The sequence below is a fragment of the Acomys russatus genome, chromosome 12 (assembly GCF_903995435.1).
Source record: "Acomys russatus chromosome 12, mAcoRus1.1, whole genome shotgun sequence".
In the NCBI taxonomy this organism is placed as follows: domain Eukaryota; kingdom Metazoa; phylum Chordata; class Mammalia; order Rodentia; family Muridae; genus Acomys; species Acomys russatus.
In genome coordinates this window covers 4,341,054-4,361,757 of record NC_067148.1, presented here as the reverse complement: position 1 = coordinate 4,361,757, position 20,704 = coordinate 4,341,054, and the positions used below count along the sequence as shown (strand labels likewise).

Here is a 20,704-nt window from a genome sequence, read left to right as displayed (position 1 = left end):
GACAGACCACAAGACTTCAGCCTTGCATAGGAAACTACAAGCAACCGAGGGATGCTGAGAGAGGGAGAAATAGCTCTCCCCAGGGAAAGTACACCCATTAGTTATCCAATACCAACTGTTCAGCCCTGGATACAGACAAGCAAACATGTAAGTACCATTAGACAGATTACCTCTCTCTCTCTCTCTCTCACTCTCTCTCTCTCTCTCTCTCTCTCTCTCTCTCTCTCTCTCTCTCTGTGTGTGTGTGTGTGTGTGTGTGTGTGTGTAGGGGGAGAGAGAGATCTAGGGAAGGTATATGGGATGGTTTAGAGAGAAATGCTATAATTGAGTTATAATCTCAAAAATAAAATAAAAGAAATAAGAGTTTTAGAACATTAATAGAATGGTCCTGGTACATATTTAGACTACTACTAATAATTCTTTAATAAGCATATTTCAAGGAAACCACATCTTCTCAATAATCTACTGTGTTGTAATCCAACATGGAACTTGGTGACATAAAACATGTGGATAGCTCATTGCACTGTTCTTGTAGGTCGGCCTCCTGTTCAAAAGACAACCCAACTTTAGAGGGACTTTTAAACTCAGGTGTGGAAGCTCAGATGGGAACATATTGAGCGGCCAGCTTAGCCTCTTCTCTGCTTCTCTGGTCACTTAGGGAAGGGCCCTTCCTGCTACAGGCTCATCATTCAGTTCTCCTATCTCATTCATAGTCGTAGGACCAACAATTCCAGGATTACTATATAGGTCTAAATGGAAAAGCCCAACCAAAGAGGCATGGAACTGAGGCCTTGTTTAATAATCACGCTAGCGAAGCTAAGTAAGAATTCTGTCACGTTTGAGATGGGTTAACACATAGAGACTGGGATCAAAGCACCAGCCAGTAGTAACGTAGGCATTTTCCTACAGAGACTTCTCTGCTTGCTTGACTTAGATGCCTGAGGTATCGGTAGGCAGCTGACTAGCTAACCCTGACTTGCCCTCAGAAACCTCAACTGCAGCAGAAACGATCAGTGCACCATACCTGTGTTGATCCTAATTGGATTCAGAGTCACCTGGGAGACACAACTCTAGGAGTATGGGGAAAGGGGTTCCAGAAAGAGGTGCTGAAGAGTCAGGATATCCTATGAATGTGATCCAGAGGTTAGTTCCCGGTCTAAATAAAAAGAGAAAACAAAGCAGGCACCAACACGCACCCTCCCTGACTCCTCACTCTGACTACAATGTGACTGGCTACCCATGCTCCTGCTGCCACGGTTAGAGCCGTCCATCCCACCATGCCTCCTGCCTCATGATGGACCACGAGTTCAAATAGCTCTCTATGTTCTTTAACTTATGCAGTATGCAGACCTTGTATTTCTCTAACTGCCTGGTTTTCCCATTAAGGAAGTACTTAAGTAGAAAATAGCTGCCACTCACTCATCTTTGTGCCCCAGAGCCTGGCATTTACTTGCCATTTAATGCCAGTTTTCAACCACAGACTCCTAGTTTGCAAGTTGCTGCACCATCCTTGTTAATCATTTCTCTCATGTACATGTCCAGAAACATTCAAGAGCCCCTTTATGGCTCATTGGACTATTGGTCTAGATGCTACCTAACTTGTAAAGAACTGCACAAAATGTAAGGCTTAAGTTGTTGAAATTCTTCTAGAACTGATTGCTTGCTCTGCTTGACCAACTTCTCTCAGACAGACACAGAACTTGGTTTGGGGGACAATAAAAGACAAAGGTTTGGATACTCAGAGCTACCTCAAATTCTAGCTTACCATGGGTACCACACAGCTACAGTCTGTCTTTTATTTTATTTTTAGGACAAAAAAATATGTTTCCCTCAGGTAGCTTCTCATAATTTCCACGATGACCAAAGCCTTCAGTTTTAGATGCAGCAGCCCTTTGGAGAATGCGTTTGCACCATGATAGATCTTGTCCAAAGATGGTGACAGTGGTCTCTCCTGTGACATTCACACTTCCTGTTCATCTCATAAATTCCTAGAGTCAGTTTCCCATTGTCTGAATCTGACCTTGGTCTTCAGCTTGCTTGGGCCATAGAACACTGTGGATATGGTGTGTGCAGAGTTCTGAATTCTACCCTTAGAACCGCCCATAGCTTCCGTTTTTAATCCCTTTTAACTGTGTAACACACTGCAAAAAGAAATCTGGTTTCCCTGCTGGAGAGATCAGGCAGAGTTTCTAGAAACTAAACAGCTGAAAAGGGAGGTGGTATAGTCAGCTCAACAGGGGATCCAGGCTTAATAAGGCCGTGTCACCTTGGATCCCTCACCTCAAACTGCAGCCGAATGACCAAGCAGGGCAAAGATGACTGTAGCGATTGAGCCTTGCAGAGACAGCCAAAGAATCATGAGTGAGTAATGGGGTTGCTATTAAGCCACCAAGTCTTAGGCTGGTTTGTTTCAAAACCATAGATCATTGGCTAGTATACCATTTGTGCCATTCAAGATTAACTTAAAAACATCAATAAATTCAGAGACATTCATGACGGCTCATACCTGTAATCCAGGCACTTGGAGGCTTGAGTCAAGAGGATTGCTATACATTTTAGATAAACCTGGGCTACAGAGCAAAAGTAGCCTCAAATAAACAAACAATCCACAAATGACCCTTTTTATTTAACAAGGAGCCCCTGAGCTTTCCTACCTCACGCCCACCCTCTAATTCATATAGCTGATTGTGCAATAACCAACAATGGATTGCAAAATTTGTGTGAGTCGATGTAAAAACAGAGTGAAGTGATTATAATGTGAAATTGCAAATCTTTCAAAGTGAGAAATCATGGCGCTGAGGAAGCCAGTGTTGGAGGAGCCCTTGAATCGTGGACAGCTCCTACCAGAGCTGAGAATCTGCAGCTGGAACAGTTAACATTTGGGAAAAGAAGTCCATATGAATGACAGCACAGTAAGAGCTTCTGAGGGAAGGATTTGAATGTCATGATTTAGGAGAGGCCCTTGGAAAATTGATGGAGCCCTCTAACATTTTTGAAATAATGACACTCTATGGTTTGCCCACAAAAGTCAAATATAAAAAGGCATGGTCTCGTGATACCATGTAATCTTGTTAGAAAATTATGCTTCCGAAAATCAACACCAGTTTCAACTTTGTTTTGATATTTAACACATCACTGTCCAGGTAAAATGTACTAAATACAAGTTAAGTTTATTTTAGGAATTTTCTTAATTTTGTAAAAGGCAAAATCCCAATCAAATCTTCTTTTGGCATTTTATAATTTCTGCTCCTAAAGGTTCCACTTTATTGGCATGGGAAGGGGAAAGCTACCAATTATCTGAAAAAAACTGGAGGTCTCTATACTGTCTTTAATGTATCTTCCTGATGAGCAGGTACTCATTGAGGGCAGGGTCCTGAGCACATGCTCTGTGAATACTCCTGCATGCTGCAAATGCCTGAGGAAAGGCAGCCAATGAATACACCGCCATCAGAGCCAACATTCCATCAGTTTACATGGAGATACTGCCATTAAGGAAGGCACTGTCCAACGATCAGCCCTTGACCCACTATGAGCTGACATGTGTTCTTAAAATCCTTCATTGCATGCCTGTCACAAACTTCCTGCCAAAAGCACTTTCACAGTCTGGATACATTTAAGACCAATTCAAGCATGGAAAGTCGTTTTAGAAAATAAGCCTCCTGCATCACAAGGGCCCGGCTAAGGAGGGACCACATGAGAGAACAGGCGTGCCACTTCACAGAACAAGAATCTGGAAATGTCAAGCATTAGAACCACTCCAACCCAACCTGGCCTGCAGTCACACTTCTGGGCCTGTGTCAATAAATGCCTCTCAAGGATGAGGATGGAGAAATGTTCGGCATGAGTTCAGAATCCGTAGAGACAAATCAGCGCTTTCTGTTTTTTTAAGAGACAACTTGGGGAGAGGGGTGCCTCTTTCCACCTTTTAAAACATTTGTTTAAAAAGGCCTATGATTCTAAAAAAACATTCATTCAAAAGGTTTCCGTCTCTTACGTAACAGTTCATAGTATACAGTGCCACTTGTCTTAACATCCCTAATTGCATGCTCTCTTGCAAGAGCAAGAGACACCAGGCTGTTTTCCTTGTCCTTATCAGCATAATTTCCTCCCCTTTGCAAATGAGTAACTAACACCACCAACTTGGCAGCGTGGACTCTTTCAACTCTGCACCTCCCAGAAGGGCACTCGGTGTTCTGCAACCTATCAGTCAGCTCTGGGGCAAGAGCAAACAATACTTTGTGCTACAATAACTTGTATCCAGGAAGAAAAAAAAAAAAAAAAAAAAAAACAGGCGCTCTGTAACATCGCAGCCAGAGGAAAGTTTACTAGCTTCAGCCAATCAGAGGCTGGGGAGCTCGGCCAAGTTAACATGTTTCTCCCCGCCTCTAAATGAACTCATGATTGAAATATGGCATTGAACTTGTTTTAAAACGGGAAGAGATGTAGGAAAGAAAACCTAATGCAGCGAAGAGCCCGGGCTTGCTGAGAGTGTGGTTAGGAAGTGTGTGCTTGTAGCTGAACCCTGAGTGGGTCCTGTAACCTTCGCCTCCCACTGGGTGGAGTAGGGCCTTTAAGAGCAGCTGGAATGCAGTTTCCCCCATCAGTTTAGCCAGTTCTTCCCTGTCTGAACCTCTGCTGGCCCTAGAGAGCAGTGCTCCTCCGTTCAGACCAACCGGCCTCCTGCGCTCTTCACCAGAGCCCACTTGTCGCCTGGGCAAGAAGCTTCCAGCCGGAAGTAGGTTCCCATCTGTCCAGCCATGGGAGAAGACGCGGCACAAGCAGAAAAGTTCCAGCACCCCAATTCTGACATGCGCCATGAGAAGCCATCCAGCCCCAGCCCAATGCCTTCCTCTACACCGAGCCCCAGCCTCAATCTGGGGTCCACAGACGAGGCCATCCGGGACAACTCGCAGGTGAATGCTGTCACCGTGCAGACACTCCTGGAGAAGTTGGTCAACATGCTCGACGCCGTGAGGGAGAACCAGCACAACATGGAACGGCGGCAGATCAACCTGGAGGGCTCCGTAAAGGGCATCCAGAACGACCTCACCAAGCTCTCCAAGTACCAGGCCTCCACCAGCAACACAGTGAGCAAGCTGCTGGAGAAGTCTCGCAAGGTCAGCGCTCACACGCGCGCCGTCCGCGAGCGCCTGGAGAGGCAGTGCGCCCAGGTGAAGAGGCTGGAGAGCAACCACGCCCAACTCCTCCGACGCAACCACTTCAAAGTGCTCATCTTCCAGGTCAGTGCTCCCCAGGGGACCCCTTCACATACGTGATCTCAGGCCTCTGGGCTCTCACAGTCATCTCCCCATCTGTCCTGTCAGTCAAGCATCTCACACACACAAAGCATTGTCCTCTAACTGCCTGCTGCTAGCAACGGTGAACTGTTCCCATAAGGGTTGGAATCTCCCCCACCCTTCAGGCTACGCCCGTGGGACTGGCAGGCAGGGGACATTTGTCAGTGAACACCTAGATGCCCTTGGTTAAGGGTGGGAAGCTGAGCAGGTGCATGTACCCACTCTAGTCAAATCCATTTGTCTCCTTTCGTTAGGAACTTAGGGCTGTGGCTGCAGCTGTTAGCTGGACAGGGCAAATTAATTCACTGGCTGTTTATTAACTCTTAGTGGAAGTGCAGTGACTTATAGGAAGGATTTGTTTTCTTTTGCTCTAACCAAAACTGCATACACATAACCTTTAAATTATCCCTTTTTTCCAAAGGCCCCCCACTGTTTTGGAAACTAATTGAATGGAAAGTTGAACTGGTCTTGTTCTTTAAAACACCTTTTGTCAAAGCAATCTCCAGCTCTTTTCTGGCAAATGATGGAATAAAAGTGAGAAGCAAAGGATAACTCTTTACAAATACACTAGATATGTCCCTCACTGCTCAGGCGGACATAGCTCTAAAGTGAAATAAAAGAAGTGTTATCAATGATCGTCACAAAGACCAGCCTTGAATATCTTCTTCTTCAAATACTTGCCTTAGCATGAAAAGGCCGCTTAACTTTTTTTTTTTTTTTAAATGCATCAATGATGCAATTAATGTAGCAAAGGCTATTTGAGGACAGGAAGGTTGCGTGAGGATGTTGTTCAGCCAAGTGGTGGGCATCTGTGAATCCAAGGGCTGCCCTGCCTAATGCTGGAAGCCCTTCCGCGGAAGGCACTGAGCCAACCCAGACCCCAGGAAGCGTTACCATCCTGCCTCAGGGCTGTGTCCTTGTGACCATGTGAATAGGAGAGGATTTCAAAGGCATGGAGGGGAGAGACTACAGCCAACAGATTGTGAAAGCATACAGGGAGAGCCTTCATCTCCCAAGAGACATTTAGAAACTGGGATTTAAACCGAAGGAGCCTTCTTTTTTTCCTAGTGAATCTACTCGGCCAAGTTAGAACTGCGGCCTGCCTATCACCATAAAAGGAAAGACTCATCTTGCTGCCTTTGTGTCCTCCCCAAATTGCACTTGAGTGCTGGGAGGTTCAGACAGCTGATGCCCCTGTATCATCGCACAGGCTTTTGCAGTTGAGAGACTTTTTGGCTTTTAAATGCAGATGCACTAGCTGTTCCGAAACAGCTGAGCTGGAAGGAGATGTGGTCAGCCATACGAGATCCTGCCTTTATTAGCCTGAGATCCTAGAAGCCTTAGCTCTCAAGACATTTCTAAATTAAATAGTAACTTCCAAACAAAACAGAACATGTACAGGCCTGTCAAAAGAAACTTCTCTTCCTTCAGTGTGAATCAGGAAGACTACATCTCATCTTACTATCCATTAAGGAAGGGAGGGAGAGAGGGAGGGAGGGAGGATGAAGGAAGGTATTTGTCTAGTAAAGGAAAATTGGGATTTTAAGCTTTTGTTTTGATATTTATGTTCTACAGCTAGGAGCAGGAGGGAGTGGGCAGATAAGTGACTATACCTTTAAGAGAACTGTGAATCTGACAGTTGAGGAACTTGAGTGCCTGTGCTGTTGTAATGGGCCTGACAAAGTCACCTGTTTTGTTCCCTGAGATTGACAGGTGTGCCATTGCACCAGAAATGGTAAGAATTCTCCACATAGTGAGGAAGTGCTGAAACAGAAGTGCTCAAGACCAAAACGGAAACTGAGGGAATCCAAAGCCAGGTTTACAGGCTGTCCTTGGCCCATTAATAAACACCTCTGACACAGGTGTAAAGAGCAGTTTAGAAGGGGGGGAACTTCAGGCAAGTGGCTGGACCTTTTTCTGCCCCTTGGAGGGCCTCTGCTAGCTAAAGGGAGTTAAAATCCCAGCTCTGAAAACACAAGAAGGTTATTTGAAAAACAGAATGTCACTGCAATTGTCTTCAGGTGGGTTGTTTTTTTTTTTTTTTTTTTTTTTTTTTTGTCTCTTTTCTTTCTTAAAGCAGTGAGTTTTTTAATAAGGTACCAATTATGCTAACGGATGAAACAGTAATTTTTATTAAAGTGGAGGCAAGGATAGTGACTAGGAAGATAAACTGTCACATGGACACTGGCGCACATCCTACTTTGATCACTTGCCAACTATGTTGACTGTAGACACATTTGATATCAGTAAGCCTCTGTTCTCCCCCCCCCACCCTGCTATACACAGAAAATATTAATAAGAGCAAGAATAGCTGAGCTCTTGAAGAACCCAGCATACACTGCTAGGCCCCGTTCTCTGTAGCACACACTGCTAGATCCCGGTCTCTGTAGCACACACTGCTAGATCCTGGTCTCTGTAGCACACACTGCTAGATCCTGGTCTCTGTAGCACACACTGCTAGATCCTGTTCTCTGTAGCACACACTGCTAGATCCTGGTCTCTGTAGCACACACTGCTAGATCCTGATCTCTGTAGCACACACTGCTAGATCCTGGTCTCTGTAGCACACACTGCTAGATCCCGGTCTCTGTAGCACACACTGCTAGATCCCGGTCTCTGTAGCACACACTGCTAGATCCTGGTCTCTGTAGCACACACTGCTAGATCCTGGTCTCTGTAGCACACACTGCTAGATCCTGGTCTCTTTAGCACACACTGCTAGGCCCCGTTCTCTGTAGCACACACTGCTAGATCCCGGTCTCTGTAGCACACACTGCTAGATCCCGGTCTCTGTAGCACACACTGCTAGATCCTGGTCTCTGTAGCACACACTGCTAGATCCTGGTCTCTGTAGCACACACTGCTAGATCCTGTTCTCTGTAGCACACACTGCTAGGCCCCGGTCTCTGTAGCACACACTGCTAGATCCCGGTCTCTGTAGCATACACTGCTAGATCCCGGTCTCTGTAGCACACACTGCTAGATCCTGTTCTCTGTAGCACACACTGCTAGATCCTGGTCTCTGTAGCACACACTGCTAGATCCCGGTCTCTGTAGCACACACTGCTAGATCCTGGTCTCTGTAGCACACACTGCTAGATCCTGTTCTCTGTAGCATACACTGCTAGATCCTGTTCTCTGTAGCACACACTGCTAGATCCTGGCCTCTGTAGCACACACTGCTAGATCCTGGTCTCTTTAGCACACACTGCTAGGCCCTGGTCTCTGTAGCATACAATGCTAGATCCTGTTCTCTGTAGCATACACTGCTAGATCCTGTTCTCTGTAGCATACACTGCTAGATCCTGGTCTCTGTAGCATCCACAGCTAGATCCTGGTCTCTGTAGCATACACTGCTAGTTCCTGGTCTGTAGCATACACTGCTAGGCCCCATTGTGTGTGCTTTCTTGCCTGTCCCCAATTTACCGGTGGAGATCCAGAGATACACACGCTTGCAGTTTGTCTGATATTGTTTAGCACATGAGTGGCAACGTTGGCACTCAAAGCCTCATTTAATTGGCCTCAGAATATGTGCTTTCAAACACTAGTGCTTCCTGGCCCATATCGCTGCCACAAGTGAGGACTGAAGGAGAGGATGACATATATGAAATGATTCCTACAGACCGGCACGGTGGAAGTGCTCATTGAGCAGAATCTATTACTCTGTTAGTCTGCAATGCAGGAGTGAGGCGGGAGGCTCTGCTTCTCCTGGGTTAGAAGTGCCACTGTTCTTGGGCCAAAACTGACCCCGCCCTTCTGAGGATCTTGAAATAGCTTTGCTTGTCTCTTTCTGCTTCAGACTCACTAGTGCGCGCGCGCGCGCACACACACACACACACACACACACACACACACACATTATATGGCTACTGTCATCGCAGAAGCAGCGTTCACATCATTATCCATGAACGTCAAAGACTCTCCCCAACACACGTGCTCTAAATAGACCCTTCTAGTATAAGCACATACTTCACAGTATGGCGGAAGGGCACCGCAGACCTGCAGAGAATATGGATGTCAGATGCTGATACTACTTTGTGCATTAATGATATTTAAGAAGCTGTCATTTCCACTGGAAGCAAAAAAATATATATATATATTTGAAAATAAGAGGAATGTTTAAACAGAAAATCTGTCCCTTGACTGGAGCATAATTTGGTACTGTACCACTGAGAACATATATGTTTAGAGTTTGTGAAATCCTGTCACAGCACCCCAAGTCTACCTCTGAATCTGCTTGTGCGTGTGTGTGTGTGTGTGTGTGTGAGTGTGTGTGTCTGTATGTGTGCGTATATGTGAGTATATCTGTGTTTGAGAGTGTGTGAACATGTATAAATGTATGTCTGTGTGTCTGTGTGTGTGTGTCTAAGACTATGTGTAAGATACTTATACATTTGGACTTCTAATTCCTAATTTTGTTTTATCCTACTTAAACATGTCATTTATTTATTGAAATCTTTGCTGAGCTTCATAGCACTATGTAGCTAGTAAGCACCTAATTCTTAGAGATTGCTTCAGATTATAACCATCAGTACCTAAAAACTGGAGAAACCCGCCCCCCCCCCCCCCGAACAATGGCATATATTTGAAAATCCTAGTTAAATTCAGTTTAAAATTTTTAAAAATATTTTGGCAATAGTTTGATATAATATTTGAGTTCAAAATAGTCAGACAGAAACCAGCACAAATTAAATAAAGCTTATGAGCATTAATGATCAAAATATTCATGCTAACCAGGGCAGTGGTGATGCACACCTTTAGTCCCAGCACTTGGGAGGCAGAGGCAGGCAAATCTGTGGGTTCGAGGCCAGCCTGGTCTACAAAGTGAGTTCCAGGACAGCCAAGGCTACACAGAGAAACCATGTCTCAAACATCAAAAGAAAAAAGAAAAAAAATATTGACACAAAAGAAATACCAGGTTTAACATTTTTATTTGAAGCATGTATCTTTTATTTAAAACATAAGCTATAATGTAGAGTTAAGAGGAAATTTTTCTGCTGGTTGAAGAGGCTTCAGAAACTACACACTGACCCTGGGGGTGAGATTTCAGTCATGTCCTCAGATGGTTCTAGTAATGATTATTTGAAAAAGCCGTTTGGAAATAATTTCAAAACCAGTGGACAAATTGAGAGTGCGCATGGACAGCTTGCACTTTCGTCCACATGGAGTTGTGAAATTGGATGAAAAAAGCAGAGAAAGGTTACATATTTATAGCAGTTACATTTCTGAAAAATTGAGTCTATAAATATGCTTACACATTTGTCATTTACGTTCCTTCAATAATATCAGAATTTTAGAAGTATGCTAAAAATTAATTCCTCTGGTGATTTTTATATCAATTAGTTTAAGGACACTACTTTACCCAAAATAATTGCTCTAAAATCTGTTCAATTGATATGGACTGGCAAGTAATGGGGTTATGGATAATCAAAGATACCTTTATATGAAAACTCTCCATGTTTGTATCACGGGTCAGTGTTTCCTTAATGGAATATTGGTTTTGTGGTGTTAATTATCCAGTGCCCTTTTAGTTTATTAAATTAAATAAAATACGATTTCTTATTGTTATTATTTACACTTAGTCAATGTCAGCGTTGTCTCAGGCACTAGAAGTGAATACCTGATTATAGCTGATATTTCTTTGGAAAAAATTATATATATATATATATATATATATATATATTATGATATCCACATTCTCTGCAGATCTGGAATCCCCTTCCGCCATACTATGACATATGTGCTCATACTAGAAGGGTCTGTTTAGAATAGCTATGTTGGGAAGAGTCTTTTGTTTTCATGGATTATGATATAATGCTGATGCTGACATGATGGTAGTCATAGAATGTATGTGTGCATGTGTGTGCACTAGTAACTCTCAACCAAAAAGAGACAAGCATGTATTTATATGCACTAGACTCTATGTCAGTCTTTCTATGTCAGAAGCCATTTCTAAGCTTCCCACTTTTTAAAAATGCTCTTCAGTGGAAGTTGGGTCCTATACTTTTCACTCCTGTGTGGAATTCAACGCATTTGGTGTGAATGGGTGCATTATGGTGTCATTCCTATGAATGGTTATTTCTTTTTGTGGGATACAGGTTAAATTCACATAATCAAATATTTATGATCTGGAAGACCTTTAACACTCATTTAGTTTAACAGCATTTTATATGGAAGAAATGGTTCTGAAAAACAAAATGACTGCCAAGGTCTCATTTCATTGATAAGAGAAATTATAGTATGTAATATGTAATTGTGAAACAGGTAAACACAATAACTATAATCTCACTGTGGTAAAGTTCACATTTATGAGTTTTACTAGACCAGCTTTTAAATAATTCATCATTGTTTGGTTTTTGTTTTGTTTTTATCTTTTTTGTGTGTAACAAAGAACTCCTAACCAATGTTATCTTTAAAAAAGAAATTGAGCCCTTGATAACACTGAAAATAATGAGACTTTTAAATCCTCTAGAATGTGAAAGACTGCCCAGGGATTATGACTAATGCATTTTATTCTTATGGCTTGCTGATTCCAACAGCTACCCTGCAGGGGCAGTTCTAATCAATGGCTTTATCCACTTGGCAGTCTATACCTCAGAAACACAAATTGGAGGACACCATCGATGTGCAAAGGAGACCTATAAATCACAATGTTAGGTGGCATAGTTTCATTTTAATATCTAGTATTTAGAGATTATTGGATAAAATATTCCATGGACACAAATGTGTGCTCCTCACATGCCAGCAGGGTGCCACTCTGTCCCCTGGTACTTTTTGTCTAACAACAAGAGTGAGAAGTGAGTGACAGGAAAGCAAACAGCTGGCTTCCCTCTCCTTAGCGGAGCTTTTAAATGACTTAATGTTGATTTCCTTTCCTAATGCTGGTCATAGAGCCTTTTGTTGTTAAGTCTGCACGTCTGTATATGTTCAGAAATTTGTATCGTCAACTTAAAACGGAGAAGTATCCAGCAGGCTGGCAGGTTTTTCTGCATTGATATTTACATGCACAACTGGGACTCTTAGTTCCCAAGAATCAATGTAAATAGCAAACAAGCGGAAGTGCAAGGGAAACAGCTACTTCTCAAGAATTTGTTCCATTCCTCTCGCCTGTATGCTGCAAGCATACCCATCAGATATGTTAGAGGTTTACTATTTAATATTCCCTTTCTTTGAAAACCTCCTAAAGGTCCTTGTGAAAGGTCAGAACCAGGACCACCTACATCAGTGGCGGCTGAGGACCTTTTTGAAAACAAAGGACAAATAACCAGCTAATTCTAGGGCCTTCTCCTAGCTAAAGCTGCCCAAGGAAATAAACCACAAGGACTCTCTGTGCCATGCCAGGGAGTCACATATCCCAGGTAGGCAAATGAGCAGCTAGCATCACTAAGCAGCAGCAGCAGCTTTATGGCTGCGTACTTAGCTTCACCCTTAAAATAGCTGTCAGTCTGGGAATCTGCAAGAGAAAGCAGGGCACAAGCATTACAACTGGAGGTTGAACACGGACATCTCTTTCACCTCACTTGTAGATGTGGGAAGTATACAGTGTGTCACAGAAGTGTGTAAGAGGACTACATACTAGACAGTGTGCCCTGGGGAGAGAGCCGCTACAGCGGGTCCAGTTCACACAGCATTCACACCACTCTAACAGCCAAACACCACACTTGTGTGCTCTGTGTAAGGTAGTGACCCGGGAGGATGGTAGTTGCTATTTTTCAGATTCTAAACAAACATTTTGGAAAAAAAGAGAGAGAGAGAGATCTGTGTGCTTGGAATCTTACACATTCCTGTGTGAAAGGAAAGAGGTTACCTTCAAGGAAGACGCCACAAGATACACATACTGTCTGGTAGACAGAACACAAACCATCGCCCGGGTGACTAAATGCCAGCAGAGGCCCCGCCGCCAGCCAAGGAGACATTGCTCAGTAGTTTCTACCTGCATAAAGACCCGTCCAACTTGTCCTGGTATCTCTGCTCCTGCTAGGATAACCCCATAATTGGCATCAAAGAGATCACATGTAAATTTTTCTGTACATTTTCACATTTCACAAAAGAGCTCAGCTGGGTTTCCATCTTCCCTCAACATTCCCCCAACACACACACACACCCCACTTCACTTCCTAATGTGCTCTCCTCAACGCTACCCTCAAAGGATTCATGATAAGACAGATAAAAGGGCCGTAAGACTCAGTAGTAGCTCCGCTTTGGTCATAAAATTTACATTTAAGAAAAACTGAAATTTATTTTAATTCTCCCTTTTGTTAAAATCGAAGAATGGAAAGTTATCCGAGCTACCACTTTTGATTACCCTGAGAACCTACAGTATAGACAATGTACCTTACGGCTTAGTTTTTACAGCTTTCTGCCTGGATTCCTTCTTTCCTCACTGGGGACTTTTAATAACATTTCACTGTGCTCTTGGTTTTATCCTTTGCTGCGAGCAACAACTGCCAAGGCTCCTCAATGCTCTTAATCAAACCCCAGGAGAAATTCATCCTCCGGACGAGACATCAGAGCCATAACTACTTCTGTTAAGTCTAACCCTTTCTGTAATAGCTATCTATCTACCAAAACCAAAATCCTTCTCTGAGGGGGAGAGCACAGCTCCCCTCAGGCGTGGCTTCTCCAGCGTCCCCAGCCTCCCAGCGTCCAGCAAACTTCCTTCTCGACACAGAGCTAAGTAGGCCCACCCTCCAACAGCCCTCCGGCCTACCCTACATTGAGCAGTCTCTGCTTCAGGCACTTTCACCACCTTCTTGGAGACTCACCTCACCCAAGGTGCTCATTTAATAAGTGGGTGTTAAGCTTGAAGTGTTGAGGCATGGTGGTGGTGGCGAAAAGACACAAATCCTTCCAGAACTATGTGCCCACGAACCAGAAGCAGCTTCAGCTCGAAGCATGACAAGCTGTTCTCATCACAAGTTCCCATCGAAAAGGACTCCTGGGAATTACCCATTTAAGGAGGGGGCGTGGAAGATCACTACACCATCTGTGCTGAAGTTTGGGGTGAGCTTATCTTTTGCAGGTGGCCCCAGTTGCTGTGAGTTCACGGCTGTGATAGCTATGGCATGTACAGAAGACAGGATATTACACACTTCTCCTACCCTGCGGCACTCTCAATCTGTCCACCTCTGTTCCTCGGCGTTGCCCGAGCCTTCGGGAGGGGAGGAGGGTTGCTATAGATGGGCATTTAGAACTAAGCATTGTCTCTTATTCTCAGCCTGTGACCACTTATGGATCTTTCTATTGACTGCCGCCCACTGCGGAGAGAAGCTTCTGTGACTAAGGATCAGAATGGCCCTGGTCTACGATTACAAACCTCAGGATTTAAAAGCTGCTTTGACATCATGAGCATTAAGCAAAATAACTATAGCAGAATACCAGGGACTATGATCTCCCTAGCCACAGGCTTTGACTAAGGTTACAGTCCCTGGAATAAAAGCCCTTCCTGTGAAGCAGGCTTCAAATCCAATCAGAAAGCAGTTAGCTACCCCCATAACAGCCATACCACTATTGTACCAGCAGCTACACCTTGTATTACAGGATGCAGGGTCCAGTACTGTGTAAGATGACTGGTGTGTTTTCTGTGTCAGAGCAGCCTGCACAACACCTTCTAGCATGAGAAAGACAGGCATCGGGGAGGACAGACAGACTTTCAGATTCACAGGCTGCAGTGTGCTGGGCTAGCCGACATGCCGTCAGGTCACCTGGAGCTCTGAGTGCAGCGCAGGTGGGAAGGAGTTTGGATCCGTGCCCTGTTTACATTCCTGCAGAACCCCTGATGGCCCTGAGAGTGCGTTTTGAAAGCTGCTACTCTAGGTCAAATCCTCTAGTTCATATTTGGAAGGGGCAGGAACCCAAGGAGATTAAGCTATTTGTTGAAGCCGCACAGCCATTTAGCAGGACAGCGAAGACACACTCAGGCCTTAGGCACAATCCTCCATCTTGTGCCATTATTTTTTATGAAAAACGTGCAAGTACTATGATTATGGATTCTCACGTAACAGTGGGGGGAAAAAGCACTTAAAATTCAAAGGTGCTCTTATACTATGTGGCCTAGATCTGTCTATATTCAAGTCTCTCAGCAAGCAGCTTTGCACTTTGCAGACAAATTCTCTGGCTCTACCATTCCCTGACATTCTATGAGAGGCCACATTTGCCTATGTGAGAAGCTCGAGGCCAGGCATGCTGGGAGGCTGGAGGGCGGGTTCCCCGGCTTCTCCCCTCACTCTTAGCTGGAGATGAGGCCGAAGATACTTCATACTAGAAGCTTGATGCCATGCCTGGCCACACATTTTGTGGTGCTAGATCCCTTACCAACTGCCAAAAAGCACATCCTGAACTGTGGGGTTCATGAGTAGGCCCAGTCAGGGAAGGCTAATCCTGAATTATGTCACTAATTATGTGTGTGTATATGTGTGTGTGTGTCTGTGAGTGTGTATGTCTGTGTGTGTGTGTGTGTCTGTGGGTATGTGTTTGCCTTTGTGTATGTGTCTGTGTATGGGTGTATCTGTGTGTGTCTGTGAGTGTGTGTCTTTGTGTGTGTATGTCTCTGTGTGTGTGCATACCATGCATGTGTGCGTGTGCATGTGTGCGCGTGTGCACGTGGCATGTGTGTGTGAGTGTGTGTATGTGTATTCTGTGAGTGTGTGTATCTGTGTGTGCATGTCTCTGTGTGTGTGCCTTTGTGTATGTTTTTGTCTATGAGTATATCTGTGTGTTTGTGAGTGCGTGTCTCTGTATGTGTATGTCTCTGTGTGTGTGCACACCATGCATGTGTGCATGTGTGCCCGTGTGCACGTGGGGTGTGTGTGTGTGTGTGTGTGTGTGTGTGTGTGTGTGTGTGTGTGTGTTGATACTGGTCAACCCAACCATCCCTTCTACTGCCCAGTGGAGGAAAAGGGGACCAGATCCAGGTTTCTGCAATGTTTGTTCGCACTTAAGGACTTCTCAGCGCTCTTCTGTGCCTCGTTACGTATTTTCCAGCTTAACCTTTGGGCTCTTTTGTAGTGGGATTTTGACAGAAACTGTGCTCCCTGACCTGAAGGAAGGTAGGAGAGGCCTCTGGGTTCACAGTGTTATAATTACTTTATTCCCTTTATCTGGGTTGCTTCCTGGCCTATTTGAGTCAAGCCACTTCCCTCTGCCTGTCACTGATAGTGCCCTTGCCAGTTACCCTCATGGTACTTCCACTAGCAAGCCTTGGCCTTATCCAGCCCAAGGTGACTGACTGGACCCAAATTAGAATGAATGCTTCCTGTTCCAGAAAGCCACAGTTGGCTTCTATCATTTCTGTTGCCCAGAACACAAACCCAAATTACAGCACTTGAGGACTGTGTGTGAAATGTGCCTTTATCGTAAACCCACACTGCCCTTCGTTTCAGGAAGAAAGTGAGATCCCTGCCAGTGTGTTTGTGAAGGAGCCGGTTCCCAGCCCTGCCGAAGGCCAGGAGGAGCTTGCTGATGAGAACAAGTCCCTGGAGGAAACTCTACACAACGTGGACCTCTCCTCCGATGACGAATTGCCCCGTGATGAAGAAGCCCTGGAAGATAGCGCAGAGGAAAAGATGGAAGAAAGCAGGGCAGAAAAATTAAAAAGATCCAGCCTCAAGAAAGTAGATAGCCTCAAGAAAGCCTTTTCCCGCCAGAACATCGAAAAAAAGATGAACAAGCTGGGGACAAAGATCGTATCTGTTGAGAGGAGAGAAAAGATTAAGAAATCTCTCACACCCAACCACCAGAAAGCATCTTCAGGGAAAAGCTCCCCCTTCAAGGTTTCTCCCCTCTCCTTTGGCCGGAAGAAAGTCCGGGAGGGAGAAAGCTCTGTGGAAAATGAGACCAAGTTAGAAGACCAGGTGCAGGATGACCGTGAGGAGGGCTCATTCACAGAGGGGCTTTCCGAAGCAAGCCTCCCCAGCGGCCTGGTGGAGGGCAGCGCAGAAGATGCTGAGAAGCCGGCTTTGAGAGGGAACAACTCCGGTGTGGGCAGCAACGCTGACCTGACCATTGTGGAAGATGAAGAGGAGGAGTCCGTGGCTCTCCAGCAGGCACAGCAGGTGCGCTATGAGAGTGGCTACATGCTCAACTCGGAGGAGGCAGAGGAAGCCAGTGAGAAACAGGTCCAGCCGGCTGTGTTTCACGTCAACCAGACTGCCTAAGTGCACAGCCAGAAGCGGGGGGGGGGGGGGGGGCAGACGCAGAACCCAGACGTGTCTGCATCCTGGAAGCCACTTCTGCAGCCCTTCATCTCTGCCTGCTCCCCACTGTGACTGCCCAGGCCCTAAGCACTGGCCATACAGTAGCCTCAGATATATCTGGGATCACAGAAGCAAATTGCCAGGAATTCCACTTCTACTTTGTTCTTAGGTTCTGTTTCTGCAGAATTTTTCCAATATTGCAAGAAGAAAGAAACGGAACAGTTGAAAAACAAATCACCAATCTATTTGGCTTAGTGAGAAAAACTAGAGGCTATTTATCATAGTAGTCATAAAATGTGATCTATTGTTTGGTCATTCTATCAGCTTGCTGAATAGTGTAGAAATAGTGTAGTGAATTCTCCCCATATTCTGTGAATGATTATTCCCAACTATGTGCTATAGAACACACATAATCTGCAAGCTGAGGATGTAACTCTGTATTTTAAGAAGAAACTATTTACTAAAAAAAAAAAAAAAAAAAAAAAAAAAAAAAAAAAAAAGCAGAATGCTCAGCTGGTTATTCTCTTATAAAAACAATTGTTTATTGCAAGTAGGGGGATTGAAAGGCTGTGGTGGGCAGTTAGTGGCAGAGAGCTACTAAGATAGAAAACTAAGACAAAAAGATTGGAAACTGAGAGAAATAAATGACAAAGAATGCCAAAAAGAATGACAATAAAGAGGAAAAAAAGGATGTGCTTAAAAAGTGAAATGTTGACATTTTAAATCTATTTTGCTCTTTAGCAATACTAAAGAAGTTCATATATCTTGCAAGAATATCTCTTATCTTCTCAATATTTTCATAGTCTATTATGAAATAACATAACCAGATATTCTGGTATAAAAGCTGTGGTTCTTCTTACTAACTAAATGGCAGTACACATCATTCTGTGAGAACATTCAAAAGGAGATTCTCTCTTTAACATTGGAATAACTGTAAGTCTGAACGAAGTAGTGTGTACTGTTTTGGGAAGGTCAGTCACATAATCCTTTAAACATTTTCCACTTTGAAGTGACCTTTCCCCTCCAAATATGATATAGGTTAATAAGGTGTTCGAACATGCATGTTTAGGAAGGGTAAAATGCTGTCTTTTCTTCTTTTGGCTTTGTTTTGTTTTTTACACATAATGATAATTTCATTCCAGGTGATATTTTATTTATACATTAATTTCACTTATAAATAGATGCTAGTATTTTTATGTCATGTGTATGTTCATTCTGTCTAACATACTAAAAAGTTGCTTTATCTATTTTTTATTACAAAATGCCAATGTTTTGTTAAGCTGCAGTCTAAAGAAAGGAGACTCAGAGTTCAAATTCTCTACTTACTGTACAGGACCACAACTTATCTTACAAGTGGAGGTGACCGAGGCAGCAGTCACAAGCTGTGCCCTGACTTCAAGAGAAAAGGATGAGATGAATAAAGTATGTTGACGGTATAGCCTATTCAGCTATGTTTCTATTTTGCAATAAATGTAACCCCAAAATACTGAATTGTTGAACTAACAAAGCCTGTGTGAAAGAAGATTAAATAAACCAAAAATGAGAAGTACATAACAATGTCAGTTTGTTTGGCAAAACAATCTTACAGACAGAAGGAATTGATTTTAAAATGTTCCTCTGAATGTAACGGCAATGCCGATTGTTTTGGTCTGGATTTAGCCTATTAACTCTGCTCTCTTTTATCCCCTGGATCTCATTTAGGAATCCAACACTCATTCTTCAAGTCTAACTTTCTTGATGCCACCTTGCGGCTCTATAGCCCATGAGTTTATCGTAGCAGCTTGATTAATTTGATGATCCCATCTGCGTTTGACAGTGCTGCACCCCATCTTACAATACTTTCAATAGTCCTGGAAGCCTCGACCTTTGGAGCTGTGCATTCGGTTTGTCCACTCAGATACACTTCTGTCCTCTGCAGTCTCGCAGACTATAGAGACTCCTTTACATAGCACCTGAAGCAGCCTTGCTGCACCTTCTGTAAAGGCACGGTCACTGACTGTGCCTGAGGAGTTGAGGGATCCACAGGTCCAGAAGACATTTCTAATTCCCATGGCCAAAAAAACAAGACAAAAAAAACAACTTTCTTAATCATTCCTATGCACTAGATGCTTGTCGGTGAAGCTGCCTGCAAACAACTCAAGTTTTACTGAACAATCACATTTATTCTATGTTCCACAGTGAAAGCTTTAAAATTCCAAGCAATGAAACAGAGAATCGGGCCAGATAATTGTTGGGAAACATATACCATGGGGATTACAGCCGCAGCAGTTGTTGAGATAGAACCTATTTGTTCCGTATTATTGTTGAATTGTTTGCATCCTGGTGATGCTGGGAAGCCCCAAATTAGATATGCACTCTTCCCACCCATCCAATAAGCCACCCCTAACTTTATGTGCCTGTAGTGCTAGCACTCGATTAGCTTCTCCAAGTATCAGTCCCACATTAATAAGGTCTGAGATCGGAATCTTCGGCACATGACTCGGGAGGAAAAGGCATTTATTCCATGGATCAAAAATCTCACAAAGGAACTAGCAAAAAAAATGGTTTTTTTACAATATTTATTTCTTTTAAATCTATAGATAGCATTCATCGGGAATGTCTTCTTCTGACTTAAACAAGTTTTGTTATTAATTAGACTAGTTCCTTTTACACATGAAAGTAGAAACAGATTGGTGGTAAAAATTAATTCTGCGTAACTCCATGCTTTTGGGGGACTAATTGTCTGCTGAAAGCCTCCACGCTAGCATTGCTCAGCCCCTGTGGAGTTTGGGCCTCATATGATTCCATCCACTAGAAGAAACTAGAGGCTCCTCCTCCATAGCCAAGCTGCCAGTGTTAAGTAAAGGTTATAATGAAAGTCATTTCCTACATTAAGACACTAATGCCTGAGCCCAGTTAATTCCTGCTCCAAAGTTTGTTTGCTGCCCTCCAGCCCAAATCTAAGTGGTTTTCTATTGGAGATCGGGCGTATGAAGAATGGAGGTGCGGGCCGCAATCGTTATTAGCAGTTCCATAGCAACCGCAAGTCCTTCCCTAAAACCCAAGACTCCGGCGCTGCAAAACACAGTCGATGAAATTGGCATTGCGACCTCTGTGTGCCTCCTGATCGGGGCGCCTAGATAAAGCGCTCTGCAGCCGGCACCTCATTCCTAAAGGGAACAGGCAGCCAGCTCACACGATTACAGATACTTCCGTCTTCATTTTAACCATTGC

General features: G+C 43.9%; 1 protein-coding gene across 1 annotated transcript; it reads left to right on the top strand.

The window, feature by feature from the left end:
* Window positions 1-4,419: 4,419 nt before the first annotated feature.
* Window positions 4,420-17,468, top strand: Cavin2 (caveolae associated protein 2). Its single transcript, XM_051153814.1, has 2 exons — window positions 4,420-5,240; window positions 16,679-17,468. The coding sequence occupies exons 1-2, from the start codon at window positions 4,758-4,760 to the stop codon at window positions 17,450-17,452; spliced, it is 1,257 nt and encodes a 418-aa protein (XP_051009771.1). The 5' UTR covers window positions 4,420-4,757; the 3' UTR covers window positions 17,453-17,468.
* The last annotated feature ends 3,236 nt before the right edge of the window (window positions 17,469-20,704 follow it).

Coding starts and splice junctions, on each gene's coding strand:
- Cavin2 (XM_051153814.1), top strand. CDS start 4,758: ATGGGAGAAGACGCGGCACAAGCAGAAAAGTTCCAGCACCCCAATTCT. Junction 5,241..16,678: donor TCAAAGTGCTCATCTTCCAG/GTCAGTGCTCCC, acceptor CCTTCGTTTCAG/GAAGAAAGTGAGATCCCTGC.